A 19,453-nucleotide genomic window follows, 5' to 3' on the forward strand; every position below is an offset into this window, starting at 1 on the left:
TGTTTGACCGCAGACATAGTCACCTTAGCTAAGACACTGTACCATAGGGTTTTAGTCTCGAAATCATTTCTGAGCTTCTTGAGTGTCTTCACTGCGACACAATTTCTACGAATCTTCTACTCTCTCTTTCAAGTGATTTGGAGAGCCATTTTGTAATTTCTACTCCTAGCCAGAAACTGATATTCTAAATTTCATCAAGATACTTGAGAGGAAATCTGCTGGCTCATCTCTACAGTTCTCATGTTACAGATCTCGCCAGGTCTCTCATATTTTATTTCTTCATGTCCAACTTTTGAATTTCACTTAAAAAGTGGTGCTAGAAACCAAATACTGGGCCTTGAACATGCCAGGTAAGCGCTGTGCCTGAGCTGTTCTTCCAGGCCCCCTCCTGTTTAACTGTTCAGTCATCAGTCAGCTTGTAGCTGGATGCCCAGGGCAGAAGTGTTAATACAATTCTTCTTTAATAAGGATTTATTTACCTTATTTATATCTTACTTTATTTTTATGTATAGGTAGTATTCTGTAGCTGTCTTCAGACACACCAGAAGAGGGCATTAGATCCCATTACAGATGGTTGTGAACCACCATGTGGTTGCTGGGAATTGAACTCAGGACCTCTGGAAGAGCAGTTAGTGCTCTTAACCACTGAGCCATCTCTCCAGCCCATTAATACAATTCCTATGTGTTATACATATTACTATTTGTAGTAAGAAGGCTGCCTTTCAAGAAGCCTGACATACTGTCAGCAAGCAAAGCACTAGGCAGAGACCTGGCCACAGAAATATTACTGTGTTGTAAGTGGAACCCTACAAGGGTGTAAGGAACTGTGTGTGTGTGTGTGTGTGTGTGTGTGTGTGTGTGTGTGTGTGTGTGTGTATGGGGGGAAGTAGGTGAATTACCCCACAACTACAGAAAGGAAAAACAGAACAATTGGCTACCTGTTTTTTCCTTAGTTGTTACTTGGGTGCAGAAGCCGGGGGTCCCCTGTAGGGAAAACTGAAAGCAACAGATTCCTTCTAGGTTAATGATTGGGATTTCTTTGTGACAAACGAGGCACTTCCCACATGTGGGTCCCTTGCCAGTGCCTGGGTCCTGGCTGGCCGAATTTCAGTCGGGCTGCCCCTCTACCTTCCCTCTCTCACCACCATGCCAAGAAGCCTTGGTTGCCAATTCATCGCTGGTGGAGTGTGAATACCTAACCACTGGAACAAAACCAGGCTACAAGATGAAGGCTTATAACACACTGGTTAACAAGCTGGTCAAGCTTTGACCCTGTCAGAGCTGGGGTCAGCACATAGCACCAATAAACAGAAAACCAAAAACAAACAAAAGAAGTCTCCTTTAAAGCCTCTACAATGCCCTCAGGGCACCTTCCCGGTGTTTCCTGTTCTTGTGTCCTGGATGGCATCTGGCAGCACTGAGGTGGGTGACAAAGTGCCACACACGAGATCTAGGTTCAAATCACCACTTTAACAGAAAAAAGGGGCATTTGCCTCATTTGAGAAGTGATGGAGCCATCATACGGGTGGCTGAGTAAACTTGAGAGCACTTTTGAGAACGCACGTTGGGCTGGAGAGATGGCTCAGCCGTTAAAGGCTAGGCTCACAGCCAAAACCAGCAGGTGTGTGCATACGTGTGAAGCACTTGCATGAAACTGTTAACTCTGGGCTGCAGTGTGCCTCTGTACCCTGTTCTTGGAAGTGGCTACTTGTCGTTGGGAGGCCAAAGAGTGAGAAGAGTCTGTGGGGGAGGCCAAGCTCAGACCCTCCTGCTGTGGAGACAGAGGTGCCCATGGCCAGACTCTGTGCCAGCATCAGGTGGTATCTGTCAGGATGGGTCAAGATGGGATGGGGGTGGGAGGGTTTGTGGCTCAAGAGCTGAGTGCTTACCCAGCATCATAAGGCCTGTGAGAGGCAGGAGAGGAAGAGGAGGGAAAGGAAAGGGGAAAGAGAGAACAGGAGAGGAGAGGAAAGGGTAGAAACCAGGTCTGGAGACACGGGGAGGGAGACGTTAGACATCCACATCCTACCGCCTCACAGTGGTGTGAGGGAGGCTTTTCCTGAGTGGGGAAGACTGGAGAGATGACAAGGCGTGTGTGGGATGCCCTTTCGTCTTCATTGCTTTAAAAGACTTTAAATTATGTGCATCTGTGCACAATGTGAAGGCAGAGGTCTTGGATCCGGAGCTGGAGTTACAGGTAGTTGTGAGCCAACCATCCTGGGCACTAGGAACCAAATTTGGGTTCTCTGCAAGAGCAGTGAATGCTCTTAACCGATTGTCATTTCTCCAGCCCTGCCTGAAGGGTTTTGGCTCTCCCTTTGATTCTGGCTCAAGCACAGATTGCTGAGCAGTGGGTGGTGGGGACTGACCTACCGGTCCCTGTAATCCTCCTCCCCACCCCCACCGATTGAGTTTCTTCTTACAGGTTCCTAGATGCTTTTGCCCATTGATTTCCCAGAGCCCCTGGGTTTGCTCATTTTAAAAGATGAAATTCCATTCTTCTTGTGTTATTGTCATGCAACCCCGAAGCTTTTGTTTTTAATTTTTAACTTTAAATTTTAAATCATACGCCTGTGTGTGGGTGCTCCAGGCAGTTGTGAACCACCTGACATGGGCGCTGGGAACCGAACTCTGGTTCTCCACAATATTACCTGGAGAGTATTCTTCACTGTGGAGTCATCTTTTCATTCCCAACCCCCTGGTTCTTAAGCAGAGACTTAAGGCCACTATGCTTTCTAGCAGCTGGACCGTGGGTGCAAACCGAGGGTTATCTGGTACCAAGAAGTCCTGTCATACCCAGATAACCTGCTTCCTCTTAAAAGTGTTTTGCACATTTGAGTTGGAGCTTAGCAACCAGTCCCTCTCCAGGCCCCACCCAGTGTGAAATTCAATTTTTGAGTTTTAGCTGTAATTGCTATGAGCTGCCTTTAATGACAACTTGTGATCTGCCAAGTGCTGCTCTTGGCTCCTAAGGTGCTAATGAAGCTCCTTCCCTGGAGCAGTGCAGACTCACTTAGAAGGAAGCCTCGTGGTGGGCTGGAGAGAGCACCAGCACACACGTAGTAGAGTCCCCAGAGCTTCAGAGACCTGCGTATTCCAGGCAGGAAATGAGCTTCTTGTAGCATGGGTTGAAAAGTGACTCTGCGGGGATGCTAATGACAAGGGTCCATCTCCCCAGCTGCCTCTCTGGACTCAGGTTAAGCCAACTACAACTGGCCTACCACCTCCAGAGCCTGTATCCTTTTAAGTCCCTGGGGTAGCTGCTTATAGCACAACTAGTGTTAAGCAGTTACCCAATCACTGCACCACATTCTCTGTGACCTATGCTGCTCAAGAACGTACTGTGTGCAAAGCCTGTGTCCCGGGCAGTGTCTGGTCAGTTTGTTGACTCTTCCCCCTGGGTGCAGGGAACACAGGTTATAGTGCACATTCATATGGAGTCTGAATGGCAGCAACATAAAAGCCAAGCCTAGAAGCTCCCTTTCTGGGATAAATCTTAAGACCAATGTTAGCAGCAACAGTTACCGTCACTGCTGTCTTTTTGCCTAAACCACGTGGGCTCCTTTTTTGTTACCTGTCGGCTGCCTCTGGAATGTTGTCTCCTGTGACAATGTACCTTAAGGACAGGCCTGCTTTTGTAGATGATGGTGTACAGGCTTGTCCCTGGAGGAGTCAGCCAAATCTACTGTTAGCCAAGCCTTTCTAACCAGGCAGCCTGTAGTGTCTGGACACCAGGGGGTGATCTCACCCAGCAAACCGAGGAGTTCGCCACTAGCTCTTGGAGACGCCTTTTCTCAAATTACAGAGGCACTGAAGAGAAAAAAAGTCTGTCAGTAAGAAATGGAGTCCAGAGGGCATGCTGGCCAAAAGCTGTCTGACTACTGTTGCCTGTTTTAAGGACAGGAAGCCATCTTGGGAATGAGTAGGAGAGCCACATATGCAGGCAGAGCCACACTAGCATGTCACTGTGGATAAGTCACTGGAAGGACATGGACGCCAAGTCTGTTTTTTAGTGCATATTAAACGGAATTTATTTACACAGTAACGTGAGGCCACAGAGTACACAGCAAAGTACCACAGCAAACCAAAGGGAGGCGCCCTGGTGACATAGGGGCCTGTTGTTGATTTACACAATTGGAAAATATGAAGGGAGATGGGTAAAAGCGCTGGAGGAAGAGAAATAAGATTTTCCAGAACAGAATGTGGGCGTTGCCATGGAGAATTAGAGATATTAGAATAAGGACTGCCATGGTTCAGTTCATTGAGACAGGTGACATCATGCTCTGCCTCCACCTCCCAACAAAATGCCCTCTGTGTCATGAACAGAAAACCCAGCCCAGTGTGTCTACATACACTGCTCTCCAGAACAGATAAGGGACGGGCAATAAGGAAGGAGCAACGTGAGTAGGCTTCCTGAAGCCGTGTGGTTTAATCCTTCAACAACACTACACTGAAGTCACAGGGCTGGCTCAACATTCAAGTTCCCAAGAGTGCAGACACACACTAGCTACAAACCAACAGGCAAAGTGGACTTTTTCTTTGTACCACAATATTCATAGCAAAATATATAACTCTGTGATTCTGCTGGGTTTAAGAAAAAAAAAAATCCCAACTTCTTTTGATTCCCTGAAACTTTCTTGATTAAAAAAAACCCTGGGATGGGTGGGATGGGAAGCAGGACAGGGACGGGGACAGACATGGAGGCTCCTGATGGGGGAATGTATGAAGGATGCTCAGAATGCAGACCCCTGTGGCCCATCTGCATGGGCAAAATGTCCAGTGGCAGCTGATGCTGAAGTCTCTAATTTAAAACAGCTGCAGGGGGTGGGTGTAAAACAGCTGTATAGCACCTTGGACAGTCTGGGTACTTACACACGTTAGATGATGGTGGTGCTGAGAGTCACGACTGTGAGAAGGTTCATAAAATGGTACAGTGGGTTAAGAAATTTCCCAAGAGTTCTTTAAACAAATCTTTTGACAGCACCTCTTTTTAAGAAAAAAAAATCACCGTAAGCCCACACTTAGATGTTACAGATGTGGTGCTCCCAACGCTTAAGGTTTGGGCAACAGCCAGGCAGGGTGAGAGTAGGCTGGTTAAAAGTTCCTTCTTAGATATCAGAGAATTTCGCTGTCTTCTCTGGCTGCTGCCACCCCCTTCACCTTTTCTTCTGGTGTACAAAATGGCCTGCTTGAAACTATCAGGGTGCTTTGTTCTTTCTTTCTGGTTTGGGGATGGACTTACCAGTTGAACACCTTGAACATGGAATGTTTGCAAAGCCCCTTCCTCCTGCATCTGTCACGGCTCACCCCATAATCTGAGAAGCATCAGGGTGAGGAAGGCTTGATTTCTTTGGTATAACCTGTCTAGGATTTTGCATTATGGCTCTTCTGACTTCCCTTGGGGCACTGGTTTTTTGGTCCACGGCGTCCCCCACCTGTGCACAGCTTTGAACGTTAGCAGACGGACTTCAGCAGGAGTAGCACTTGGATTTGTCTCAGCGAAGCACTTTGTGCCTCTGAGAAAATGAGCTTCAATGAGGTAAATCTAATAACCCAGTTTTATGGGCAGCCATCCTGTTCACTTACTAGGCTGGACCAGAATCCCGAAATCCTTATCCACAAGAGGAATGACAAGCATGCCAGAGGTGGCCCAGAGAGCTGAGTTCTTGTCCTGTTCCAAGTGTGTGTATGCTTTATATATCCAGAATTACTGAGACTGCAATGAGGCCTCCTAAATCCACCCCGTTTTTGAGACTAGCCTGTATCTTTTCCGATCACTCTAGGCAAAGGCTACGGGAAATCCTCACTACAGGTTACCAGTTGATATCTGCGGATTTTCCAGTACTGGGTAAATCAAACTTGGAAAGCTTGCATGACCTACTACTGAGTGGGCTTCAAGACCATGCATGGGGATTTTGTGGTAGCAGAGGCTTTACTCCTAGACACATGCCTTCCTAGAGCTTCAGAGTCCCATCTTCATGAACACCCCTGAGCTCAGAGGCAGAATGGGCTCCGCTAAGGAAGGAAGGCTGTGCTGACTGGCTCCTGGGAACTCTCTTCTTGGCCCTCAGCACCAGCAGCTGGGGAGCACTCCCTCCCCATGGCCTCACCCACCTCCTGAGAACAATCCTGAGGCCCATGCAATCGATGTGCCCTCCGACCTAACTCAGCCTTGGAGTTGGGGATTTCATGAATGTCATTCCTTTCCCACATGTCTGTTTTGATTGTTCATGGCTCATCCGGATGCTGTCCTTTGTGGTGAACTTTTGCACACCATGTGGTTGTGTGCATTCCCGAGGAGCTCTGTTGTGCCACGGGAGGCTATTCTCTCCATGGTGAGGTTACTACGAAACAAGGCACTCTGAGGGACACTGACTCTTGCTCTTGCCTGCTCTAGCCACAGTCCTCTTTCTCTAGCACCCACACGTGCCAAGAGACTGTTCATGTGGCTTAGGGAAAAGAAGTTCCAATGGGGCTTAGTTGTTCAGACGCTCAATTTCAATGGAAGAATCTATGGCATAGACTTTAATAGAAAAGAAAAAAAAATCTAGTCAATACAGATGTTACTTGTGAAAAAACTCCAAGTGCTATACTAGTAACACTCCAAAATTCATAATATATGTATATATAAAATGTGCCTGTGTGACTGCAGAAGGAAGAAGTTCCTTCCAGCTAGTGACTGAATCAAGATGAAAGTGTAAAGTTACCTATGATGATGTTATATGGACTGAATGTCATTATTTTGAGAGATGCTAAGAGGACCACCTGATGGACTTCTTGCCTAGAAATGTAGTTCTTGTCTCTGCTCTGACCTAACCTGGACACCTTCTTCCCCGCCCCCACTCCGTGGCCATCCCCCAGACAGAATTAGCTCCTGTCTCTGGAAAGACGTAGGCCCTTTTCCATTAGCTGGCTTTCATCTCTGTCCTTCACTGGTGTGGCCGTAAGAAGAGTGAGAGATGGGGAGGGAAGGGCGCTCGGTTTACCAATTCCCGGAGACACTGGTGGCAGAGGTGTGCGCACTTTTTCTATTACAGCATGGAAGAAAGCTTGATCTAAGAGAAGAGAAAAAAAGATCTCTACAGACGACAGACAGAGGGGACTAGGGAACATTCTGCATTAAGTATGTAACCTCATTAAATAGTCAACATTCAGGTTTACATGGGAAGGCACCACGAGAGCAACGTGGAGAAGGTATGTCTCAGTCTGCAAGCACTGTGGGAAGGGAAGGGCTGGGTCAGCTGACATGGTCACTGGTCTTTCTGCTGCCGGCTCAGTGCATAATTGGGCAGGGAGTTATGTGCGCATGGCTATGTAAGATGATGTAAGATGACTCAAACCCTAGCCTGCTGAGGATGGCGCAGCCATGACTCACGGCTGCCCACTCCATAGTCCTGTCTAGGAGAGACAAGATTCTGTGGACCAACTAGCCCTCTTTCCTGGGAGTCCGGGGCACTAGCCAGGAGCACAAAGCCATCCTCCATATGCAGTCTCACACATCGTTCTCTTTAAAAAATGCGTAATAAAATACATTCTCCTTTTTTTTTTTGATTCTCTTTGATAAAGGCGAATCACGCGAAAGGCTGTTAAAAATGTTAAAAGTCTAGAAATTTCCAAGGCCACTAAGGTGCCACCCAAATAATACTGCACAATCAATCTTGGGTTTAAGACAACTTGGAGATGGTGGATGAGGGCTTCCTGGGTCTCCTCACTGTCAAGGTGCACAGAGCAGGTCTGTCCACCCCACTGCAGGTTGCTTTCCCAGAGGCCTATCCCCGGCATGTGCATGCACACGGTTGCACATACACATACACTTACCATTCAAGTGACTCTTGGGATTTCAAGGCTGAAGTAAACAGAGACTCACAGTTTTGAATAAAACAAGTGTATGAGCGGACATACACACATGGGCGGAAAGGACACGCGCCTCTTAGCACGAATATGTGCCAAGGGAAGACAGGAAGGTTTCTGCAGTCCTCACTCAGGTAAAGTTGCAACATAAACACTGTAATATACAGCTTAAAAATAACATACAAAAATTGCACATAATTCACGGGAGAGCGCAGGCTCCATGGGGAACAACTCTCAGCCGTCTACTGCAGCCATCAGCCTTCCTGTGAGCTGAGCTCCAGACCCAGAGTCCTAGGAGCAATGGCCACTCACTCTGGGAGGCAGTCTTTCTTTCTGGAAGAGGATGGCCCTCCAAGGAACAGGTCAGCCATCTTTGCGGCCTCTCCCACTTCTTCCTTTGCCCTCCGGCCATTCTAATAACCAGCTCTGAATTGCTTTCTAAGGTGATGGTAATGCTAAGTTGACAACCATTTCTTTCAGGGCTGTGGCTGACAGCATTTGGCAGACTAGTTAATACTGGCTACTGACGAAGGAAGCTGGCCAATTACTGCTTGCGGGAGATGGGGGAGGGGTAACTGACTCCAGCACCACCAGCCCTGGCTGCCATGCTGATAGGTCTGACAGTAATCAAAGAACAGTACTTGAAAGTCTGTTTCCTGAGGGCCCCCTGGAGAATTGCACACACAAGGACATTATTTCTTCATATCCTGCCAAACTATTCATAATCTCTGGACTGTATTCCATCCTGTGGAGGCGTTGGTGACACCACCTCCAGTCGGCTTTGTAATGGGCCACAGAACGTGGATGAAAACCCCAAAGTTCAGCAGGTGGGACAGGGTGAAGGTAAAGGACAGACAAGCAGTAGCAGCAGTGGCAGCGGGGCTGTGGCTGCCGGGCCTCTCTCTATGCAGCGTCCAACCTTTGCCAGGAACAAAAATGGAGACGGACCCATGATCCGACGGACGGCAATCCCGTTCCTCCTTTCTCTGTATGCCAGAACAAAGGCTAGCCCCCCAGTGACTAACACTGAACCGAGAAGGATAATGGCGTGTCCTCCTGGGAAAGAGTCTGTCACTGACACCTTGAAGGAAGAGGAATCTGCAGCGAGAGCATTACTGGGTGACAGCGGAGCGTGGTGACATGTGTACTGCTAACTAGTTAGCGCAGGCGAGCTTCAGAGTGATGGAGGAGGTGGACGCAGCTCGCTGAGATCATTCCACAGGAGCCGGTCCTTCATGGATGTGCATTTTCATTTTTTTACCACACATCTGTGAGCCTATTGGGATGACAAATGCTCTGAGGGAAGGTGACTGCGAGTCTGTGCGGCTGAATTGCTGTACAGTAGAGAGACGCTCAGCCGTTCACTCTGAGGAAAGCTGTAGGGGACCTTGCTGAATGGAGCCCTATGTGCCTGGACAAGGGCGGCAGTTGGCTTCTTTCCTTTCCTTGAATTCTGAGTGAGTACCAGGACAGGGAGTGAGGACAACATGAAGGTGGAGATACTTTAACAACAGAAGCAATGCCCAGGCCACATTAACGATACTGCAGGATTTTTACAATATGGCTCAGGGAGTCTGTAGTGGCAAAGGCCAGATACTGAGCACAAAGCCAATCCTCGAGGCTGATGCCCCCCTCCCTGTCCAGGGACTTCTCGGCAAACTTGATCATCAGCAGTGTTCGCTTGATGTCCAGCCAGTTTTGAAGCAGAGCGTTCTTCTGTACTAGGGTTGCAGAGGTGGTGAAGATTTGGAAGAGATCTTCTCGGGGTCCCCAGAGCAGACACTGGAGGATGCCTTTGGCGTCAGAAATGAGGATGCGCTCAGAAGGGTTGGGGTTCAGGAGGCAGCTGGCAAGCTGCTGCAGGCCCCAAGAGTACGGGGAGCGGAGAGGGATCCGAGGCAGGTCTGTGTGCGTGTAATCCTTCTCCTTCAGCTCTGGGTTCTCGTCAAAAGGGTTGGGCAGGTGCAGCATCTCGTAGATGAGGATGCCTGTCTGGAATTCATCACACTTTTTATACTGGGTGGCCGTGATGATCTCTGGGGCAAGGCGGGACTGGTCTCGGAGGATCTGGGGGTCCACCAGATGGCTCTTCTGCTTGGCCTGGGAGAAGTTACTCACAATGAGCCTTGTGGGACAAGCTGAGGCAGGACAGGGGTCTGTAGGTGAAGGACTTTGGGCAGCTCCCCCAGGTTGGTGCTGGACAAGCAGCAAGTTCTCCAGGCGAAGATCGCAGTGAGTGACGTGGTAGGGCTTGAGGTGCTCAAGACCAGAGCACAGCTGTAAGAGCAGCAGACACACTTGCCTCTCATACAAGTCAGGGCTTTTCCCATGATGGGCCAAAGACTCTCGCACGAAGTCGGCCACAGTGAGATGGGGAACCTCCCTGGTGATGACCACCACATGGCTTCTTTGCTTCCTGTTTGTGACGCGTTGGTTTTCTTTCTGGGATGGTTCTGTTTCAGAGCAGGTCTCAGGATTCCCCCCCGCAGTTTCTGCTTTCACCTCTTCCTCGCTGTCTTCAGTGCCATCCTCTGCTTTATCAGGAGCATCAGGATCCTCCCAGGGAAGCAGACGATTAGGGACTTCAGCAAGGAAATGGCCACAATCCTGCTGGATGTTAAAATGCACAGGCAGACTCTGCCGGACAGCCAGGCTGTGGTAATACTGCTGTGACTCCTTAGCTTTGCTCTTACAGATCTGAAAGAGAGCAGGAGGCACACTTAGACTTCCTGTAAGCAGACACATGAAGTACAGAGGATGATTAACTGAAAGGTGACTCATTAGGAACAACAAATACACAGTACGTCTTCAGAAAGGGTCTGGGCAGCCAGCCCATGTAGAGTGACTACTGCTGGTCAAAATCGTTTCTCACATTCAAGGCTGTGCTCAGTGGCTTATGTGCACCTCCTCTAGTCTGCTCAGTGCCTTATGTGCACCTCCTCTAGTCTGTGCTCAGTGCCTTATGTGCACCTCCTCTAGTCTGTGCTCAGTGCCTTATGTGCACCTCTAGTCTGTGCTCAGTGCCTTATGTGCACCTCCTCTAGTCTGTGCTCAGTGCCTTATGTGCACCTCCTCTAGTCTGTGCTCAGTGCCTTATGTGCACCTCCTCTAGTCTGCTCAGTGCCTTATGTGCACTTCCTCTAGTCTGTGCTCAGTGCCTTATGTGCACCTCCTCTAGTCTGTGCTCAGTGGCTTATGTGCACCTCTAGTCTGTGCTCAGTGCCTTATGTGCACCTCCTCTAGTCTGCTCAGTGCCTTATGTGCACTTCCTCTAGTCTGTGCTCAGTGCCTTATGTGCACCTCCTCTAGTCTGCTCAGTGCCTTATGTGCACACCTCCGGCTTTCCGGCTTTCATACAAGCCTCTTAGACTATGGGTTCTGATGAACAGTGCTGGAAAAGTGGATGCACACATGCTGAAGAAGGAAACTGGACCTCACGCTCGCAGCAGCTACAAAACCAAATCAAGATGAATTTGAGACTTAACCCCAAGATGTAAAGTTTATAACAATATGAAGTTATATGTTCTCAGCAGGAGAAACAGGGAAAAGACTTTAGGACACTGGGACAGGAAAGAAATTTGTGTACAAGACTCCAAAAGGATAAGCAATAAAAGCATACATAGACATATGCGACTACATCTAACTAAAAAAATTCTATATCACAAAAAAAACAAACTGAAGACTTAATGGGCGATACATTGGAAACTATACACCTGATTCAGAATACATAAGACATTCAAAATAAAAAACACGAACCCACCCAGTAACCAACCAAAAAACACTAACAATAACAAAAACCACTAAAACTCAAATGATTCAATTAAAAGTAATTAGCACAAGGCATACATACAATGGAACTCTCTCTCTCTCTCTCTCTCTCTCTCTCTCTCTCTCTCTCTCTCTCAGGGAAAGGCAAATCAAAACCGTATACCTCACTTCCATTAGAATGGCTGTTCCTGCTGCTGGCGAGATTGCTCACCAGTTAGGAATACTAGCTCCTCCTGAGTTTGGTTCCTAGCACCCATGCCACAAAGATCACAAGCACATGTAACTCCAGCTTCAGGAGAACTGGATGCCTCTGGGCTCTGAGGGTGCTTTCACTCACTCACTCACACACACACACACACACACACTGGGAAAAAAGCCCTTATGCACACTGCTGGTGGGAATAGAGAGAACAGTCCCTGTGAGGAACAGCAGAGCGGAGCATCAAAGAATGAGACACAGAACCACCATGTGATCTCTCAAGGTCACTGCATAGGCACAGGGAGCGGGAGCAGGACTGTGGAGGAACATCTGCATGCCAATGTTTACTATGGCAAGAAATGGGAATTATGTTAACTGCTGACTGGATAAATAAAATATGGTATGTATACATAAAAAATGACAGTCTGTGCTTGGTGAGGACTCGGATGGGCGTGGAGATCATTTGCTAAGTGAAATAAACCAGGCTCATACAAACAACAGTATGATCTCAGTCAGATGTGGATCCCAAAGAATGGTTTCACAGAAGTTGGGAGTGAGCTAGTGGCTATCGAAGGCCGGGTAGGAAGAGGCTGGGGATGGCTGAGCAGTAGATGTAAACAAGAGGTTGGAGGAATCAATTCAGAAGTTCTGTCTGGCATGATTATAGATAATATACTATTTAATTCAAAGGGCCAGAAGGAAGGATTTTGTTTTACTCCCAAGAAGGCTGCTGGTCCAGTTTATGTTTTTCCAATTAAGAAAGGATAAGCATCCAGACAAATGTTAGCAGTTCGCAGAGTGAGTGCATTGTAATGCCAAAGCTGGTTCTGTTCTACCTTTCGTATACCTAGAAGAAAACAAAACTAGCAAAATAAACCTTTACTTCCTTTCTGTAGGAGTTTCTAGCCTGGTGCTCTTTCTCATCCCTCGCTGTAGTACTAGGGATTGAAGCCAGGGTCTTGTTAGGCTATCTCCCTTAAGAATACTTACATTCATGAACAGGCCTCTTATACCAACGTCAAGCACTAAGACCTCCCAGGAGGAAGTCTATGGAAAGTAGGCATGGTTCAAGGAGGAAGCTCTGAGCTCAAGGGGACATAAAAGCCATACACACATGAAATCACCCCCGAGGGGTCTGGAGGTGCACACAATACAGATGCAGTCCATCCCTAGTTCACAGACCAGCATGGCCTACTCAGCAGGGACAGCACACACCTCAGGCACCACAGACTCCGGGAATAGGTGCTCTTGGGAGTATGGATGCAGCCTGTTTGTTACCGTGATACGGAAAAGAACAAGCTTTAAAAAATGTATCTTATTCATTTTACTTACAAAGAAAACTGCAATTCTCTTGGGAAATGCAGACAGATCTCCAGCTTGGGGAAACAGCACACACAGATGCCTATTCATTAGGATATTAAAAATAAAAGGAAAAAGGACCAGGAGGTCCTGGGGGAAAAGAGCATCTTTCTCATCGCCTGTGTTTATGACAACTGGAGAGTGATAGCCCTGTCCACACGGTGGAAATAAGTCCACATGTGTGTCCTGAGACATCTGAAAACCAGCTCTCAAGTCTTCTGCCACATACTTACCTAATCAGTTTGAAAAAATGCGTTATATTTATTTTTAAAGCAAACTTCTCCTCTTGAAATAGACGTCCTCAGGCGGAGTTCAAGTTCAAACATCTATCTTTCAGAAAAGACTATCTTTGGAAAGCCCTCAAAGTCTGGAGCACACACAGTGCAATATATCCTGTATCCTCATCAATCACAGGAGTCCCTTCTATAATGCGCCAATGGCAATACTTCATGTTTATGTGTCACCAGGTATTTAAAATCCTATACGAGCCATAATTTAGTTGTATGGGGGTTGGAGCTGGCACATGGTGCCATTAAACTCATTGGCAGTTTATAATTTGTTCAATATCATATTACCTGCTGAAATGGAGGTTCCAGGGTCCCAACTCCTCAGTCTTTGAAAAGTCTATCAAATATCATAGAGCTTGGTTGAATGAGACTGAAAATTAAACTCAGTTGACATGTTACAGAAAGGACACTCCCAAGGACTCAGGCCCAGGATTTAGCCTTGTCAATAGCTGAGTCTCCCTGAGCATGCTCATTCAACTCCTCGGGTCTCAGCTTATCTAATAAAGCAAACAGCATAAAGAATATGGAAACCCTACCTCACAGGCAGCTGGAGAGATGAAACGGAATCAAGTATATTGAGGAAATCTCCACATGATTGAGATACACTAATGCAATGTTCACAGCCAATCAGACTACTTGGACGTGTTGAAGAGTCCAGTCTGGCCTGGAGCTCACTACGGAGCTTGAAGTAAGCCTCCCTTATTGATTACATACAGCTACATAAAGTCCTGGGGTTACATATACCCGTGGAAACCACACCTAGCTGAGGTCACCACCATTGATGCCAAGATCAGCACTATGTTCTAATCCAAGGAAGCTATCCTACTTAAGATAAAATGGTTTATCCAAGTTTTTACCCTTTACTATGCCAAGTTACATTGGGAAGAAAACCCTCCACCACCAGGCGTTTCCACATCAAATGTTGAGGAGGCATCCTACCCTAACTGATATTTTAAGTTTATCTGCATGTGCACACAGAGGTAGTCATACATATTCTTATAAGGTTCTCCAGAGTTTTGGGAGCAGATAAGAACATGGGTTCTACAACTAGAATTTATGTTCGGCTTCATAGATCAACTTGAGATAAAGGGTAGGGGTGACTCACAAAGAAGACGTGATAAATTGTTCCACTAGTTTGGATGCTTGGGAGGAAAATGGCCTGCCCAGAGAGCAAGCTGAGGAGGTAGCACTTCCTTATCTCTGTATTTACACAGACAGGCTGAAGAGTAATGGGTCAATCTGGTTTAAGGGCGAATGAAAAGGAGAGAGTGAGTGGAAGAGAGGAGAGCAGTGCGCTTTTAATTGGTTTATAACCGTGAAGCCGGTTACAACCCAAATATGGACTTGTGGAGATTTCCATAATAGGATTTCACATGATAGGTAGCTCATAAATCTTCATTATAGAGGCTGCAATGATGCTAATTTAGGCAGGAATATTGTATCATTCTATGTACTACATAGTAGCCATTTTTCAAATATTAATAACTTGACTCCTTTAGATTAGAAAAATACCTCAAAATAGTCTGACTTCAGATGATAAATTTCTAGTCCAAAAGTTATTTTGGAGAACAAACCACTCTCTCCAGAATAAATGGACAAAGTTCTTACTGCCAGTTTTTTTTTTTAAACTCCTTTACCCGATATTTTCTCAACTTGGGATCCAAGTAAAGTTTCCAGCTTCTCGTTTTCATTTGTCTCTTTTGAACAGAATTCACACTCTTTCCTTATAAGGCTAGATGGCCTGAACAGGGCATCTCAAGGGGCCCTCACAAGAACGATTCCCACAGGGACCCTGGTCTCATCCCCCACACTCTGAAACAGAAACACAGCAGGATGAGGAAAAGTTCACATTCCTAACAAGAGAAAACTGTATGGGAAAGCCTTCTTAAATTGCTGCTAATTTTGGCAGATTCTGTGTTTGTCTACATTTTCTCCAACGGAAGGAGAAATGAGTGACTGTACCCCAGAGACACTAGAGGGAGCTACAGTATCAGCATCCAGGCACCACAGCACACTGCAGCAGGACAAAATTCAGCTGCTGAAGGGTAAGCACATGTGGGAAAAATACCATGGTCTGTCTGTCTGTCTGTCTGTCTGTGGTTCATCAGTGTTAGTGATGCTGAGCTCACTCAGTAAAGGCAGCACTTGATGGAAAGAGCAGATGCAGGTCAGGAGTTCTCCCTGGGTGCAGGGGTTTCATGCTCACCAGCTCACAGGGCATGCCTGCTTGAGCCCTATACTCTCTAGAGGGGGCAGGGGACCATCACAAAGGGCAGCCAGCTGGTCTCTCCATGACCCCTGATCCCAGCAATGATAGTGTACAGGTGCAAAACCAGGGGCTTGAAGGGAAAATGGGTACATGTTTGAGCTGACAAAATACACAGGGGAGGAGCAGAGTCTTGTTGCTATGACTAAGGAGGCCAACAAGACTGACGCTTCTTCAGCAATTACCACCACAGCATCCTGAAGCAATGTGACAAGATTTCCAAATACAAGATGGGGACACTTTAGCCACTGACAAGTTATCTGCTGGGAAATGGAAAAACCAAACCAAACCAAACCAAACCAGAATCAGGGTCAAATTATCCTCTCTCAAGACTTTCTTAAACCAGGTCCAACACACCACCAGGACACAGCCTGGGCTCAGCAGGGGATCTGAACTGGACAATGATTCCTCACACATAATCTGAAAAGTTTAATTCCAAACATTCATTTCAGTCCAGGGGCTCATTTTATGTGTTGCCCATGGCAACTGCTCTGCATACCTTTGAGGCAAATTTGTCATTATAAAGCATTTATGTTTGTAATAAGAACGTCAACCCAGACAGCTAACTTTTATAAAGTAGACTGTGGGGGGCCGTGACTGCAAAGCCCCAGTATGAGCAGCTGGGACAGGAAAGACGGCACATGTCTGTCATTACTGGCCCCTCCAGAACGCCCTCACTGTCTATTACCTAGAAGACCGTCCAGCCTGCTGCCCTTTGGATTTAAGGCACAAGTCAGAAACACGGCGGTGGGTATGGGTGGGTGGGCGGTTGGCGTGCGTATGACATGGAACTGGTCACTTACTAGTATCTCTTGATTCTTTGTCCCCAAGGTGGCATAATGAATAATTTTGTGTTGCCTTATCCTATGAATTCCTAATATTCAGCACAACCGAACCTGAGCTCTTCCCACCCTCATGCTCTGGCCTTTTCTGTTCCTGGTGAGTGACTCCAATATCTGGCTCAGTTTCCCGTTTTCCAGCATCAAGTTCACTCTGGATTTCTTTCCCATCTTTACTCCCTACGTCCAACTGATTTATAGCTCCGACTGATTTTATTCCTAAACAATCTTTTGAATTATCCTTTCTTCATCTCTACTGTTATCACTGCTGTCTTCTTAGACGACCACAGAGGCTTTCCAATGGGACTCCTTGCGTCATCTCCTATGAATTCCCTTAAAAATAACTTTCACAGGGAGCAGAGCCATCTTTAAAAATGGATTACCTGGCAATCTGATACCCTAGGGGTCTCTTCACAACCGTATTTCCAGCCCCTTTCCCATTTGTCCTTACCACTTAGGTCTGTCTGTAGCCAGTCTTCCTTCCTGTCGTACCCTTTTCCGTCTGCAGCCCTGTCTTCATCCCTTAGGTGCAAAGGGATTCCTACCTTTGCTTTTACAGGCTTTCTCAGGTGTTACTTCTGACAGAGATAACGTGCTAACCACTCTAAACCTCTTCTGTACCTGGGCATCTCTCTTACTATAGTTAGCTCACTTTTTTTTCTTTTTTCTTTTGGTCTACTTTAAGAACAGACACTTGTATCTTAGGGCCTAACAGAGAACATGGCACGCAGAACATGTTCAATTTACCCATACAAAACACCAAGAGAAAGCTGCATTGGATCCGGTGTGGTTACCTTGTTTGTTTGCCCAGAGCAGCTAGAGTACACGAGCAGCTTTCATGAAGCAGATGGAGGTTGGCGAAATGATGGGGAGTGGGCAACAGCAGACAGACCCGAGTAATCAATGCTCATGACTGACCTGACTACACAACTGAAGGGAACTGGATCAATGCTAGCTGTCTGCTGAGTCCAGTCTGCCCCAGAGGCTCACCAGCTTTGTGAACAGAGCCACACTGAGCGACAAGGTCCTTCGTCAGTCCCAATTTTCTATTCTCCTCCCCAAAGAAAGTAATAATTACAAAATGCAGGACTCTTCAAAAATAGCCTGCATTAGCTTTTATTTTCCCATTATGGGCCCAGTGCGCCTTCAGCCTACTTCCACTTTATCAGCAGGGGATCTCATTTCCTTCTCACACTCCGAGGTTTCCAGTGCCTCAGTGAGCCTTAAGTGAGGTGGATATTGTAGGGAGTGAATGGCAGACGGACACAGGGAGAAACACTGATGATCACGCACATTCCCCTCTGTGCTGTTCGGCTGCAGCACACAGAAGCACAGCTGCAGTGGGGGTGCAGAATGAAGCCTCAGCCTCCAAACGGATTCCCAGTGATCGGTACTCTAAGGATATGTATAGGTCAATTACTGCTTGACAGTAACTCCTCGGCCTGCTGAATAGTTTCCTTTCCTTCTAGTTACAGAGGTGAGACCCCACACCCCGACCCCGGTAGGCAATGTTGTTAGGACAACCTTCAAAATAGATGAAATGGTAATTTATGAATGTTGTCTGGGCCTCCACACTGTAAATGCTGAGGACTCCACAATCTAGGAATCTGCTATGAGACTTGTCAGGCTGGCTATTTTACTACAAAAATGTTCACATGGCTAAGAAACTCATTTAGAACCTAGGAGATATTTGAGAAGGCAGTGTGTAAGTCTTTACCATTTGATTTGTGACTTAGAGCTCAGGATTCAGATTAGGAATTCAATGAATATGAACCCCAATACGAACCCACTATGTCCTCTCACCTCATCAATATTAAAGCTCTGACTTTTCTCATATTAGGCGATCTATTTTGATTCCAAGTTCATAGAAACTCTAACCTCTCTCTTCTAAGCAAGTCCACAGTTGGGCCTCTGACACTTCTGTATGCATCGAGCCAGGAAGTCAGGTGCCCACTAACCCAGAATGGCCATGTATGTGTAGCTGGCTACTGGTCACCCACTTTGTTATGTTTCAATGTTGGACACATTTGTGTTGAATTAGGAAAGTGGGAATGGTTTCCCATCTAGATTTTTTCCTTCTTACTAAGGTAGTAATTAACTGCCTGTGTAGATAGTGTGAGCTCATTGTAAATTCCTACCAATAACAGCTATTCCCCTTAATGCTTTTTCATTTAGTGTCTTGCTTTCTCAGCATCTACCCAAATAAGACAAATTGGGATTTGAGTAAAAAGTGCAATAAAAGGTGCTGGTCTCCACAATTCACCACAATTTTATTACAAGCTTTTAACAAGGCTGTAGTGCAGGCAGAAAAGTGAGTAGCCCCGCTGGTATTACAGGGAAGTTCCTGTGTCTACTGAGGTGTGAATCACCTGACACTGAGAACAAAGACCTGTCCTATCAAAAGAGAAGATACCCACAGTCTCAACTTTGGACTTCTTGTGGGGGAGGGGGCATTCAGAAAGTTAGTTCTTTATATATGTGAAGCATTAAGCATCTTCTTTAAATTAACTTCATCCAAATTTAACAGTCTTTCATGGCAGCATTTCTTCAGAGATAATCTCATTGAGATAAATGGGGGAAAAAAAAGCCTTAATGAGACCAAGCAATAATCTACCAGGTATCTACCCAATCTCTTCTAGGCAAAGGCACTGCACGAGGGGCTAGCTTACTGACTCAAGTACAACAATGAGAGAGGAGTCAGTCGGCCATTGAAACTGGTGTCTCTGTAAAACTGGGCATCCTCTCTGGCCTCTGTCGCCTTCAGTGAAGGATGACGAAGGCCTTTCTAAAACCGATTTTAGACTACTAGGGTGACTGGCTAGTAGCTACTATGATTCTTTAAAAGACAAAGAAGGCAACAGAGATTTTACTTGGATAGCAGGGAG

The 19,453-nt window shown here is 46.6% G+C and overlaps 1 protein-coding gene across 3 annotated transcripts in view; it reads right to left on the reverse strand.

Moving 5' to 3' along the window:
* Window positions 1-4,037: 4,037 nt before the first annotated feature.
* The window catches only part of PEAK1 (pseudopodium enriched atypical kinase 1), a 202,176-nt gene continuing 186,760 nt past the window's right edge, over window positions 4,038-19,453 (reverse strand). For 2 of the 3 annotated variants that reach the window (XM_080930101.1, XM_080930102.1), the window contains exon 7: window positions 4,038-10,548. In XM_080930101.1, the coding sequence (XP_080786227.1) occupies window positions 9,385-10,548 (1,164 nt within the window). In that variant the 3' untranslated portion in view covers window positions 4,038-9,384. The remainder of the gene's footprint in view (window positions 10,549-19,453) is intronic. The other variant, XR_013975366.1, reaches the window with a different exon arrangement.

This window comes from Micromys minutus (genome assembly GCF_963924665.1).
Source record: "Micromys minutus genome assembly, chromosome: 16".
NCBI lineage: Eukaryota > Metazoa > Chordata > Mammalia > Rodentia > Muridae > Micromys > Micromys minutus.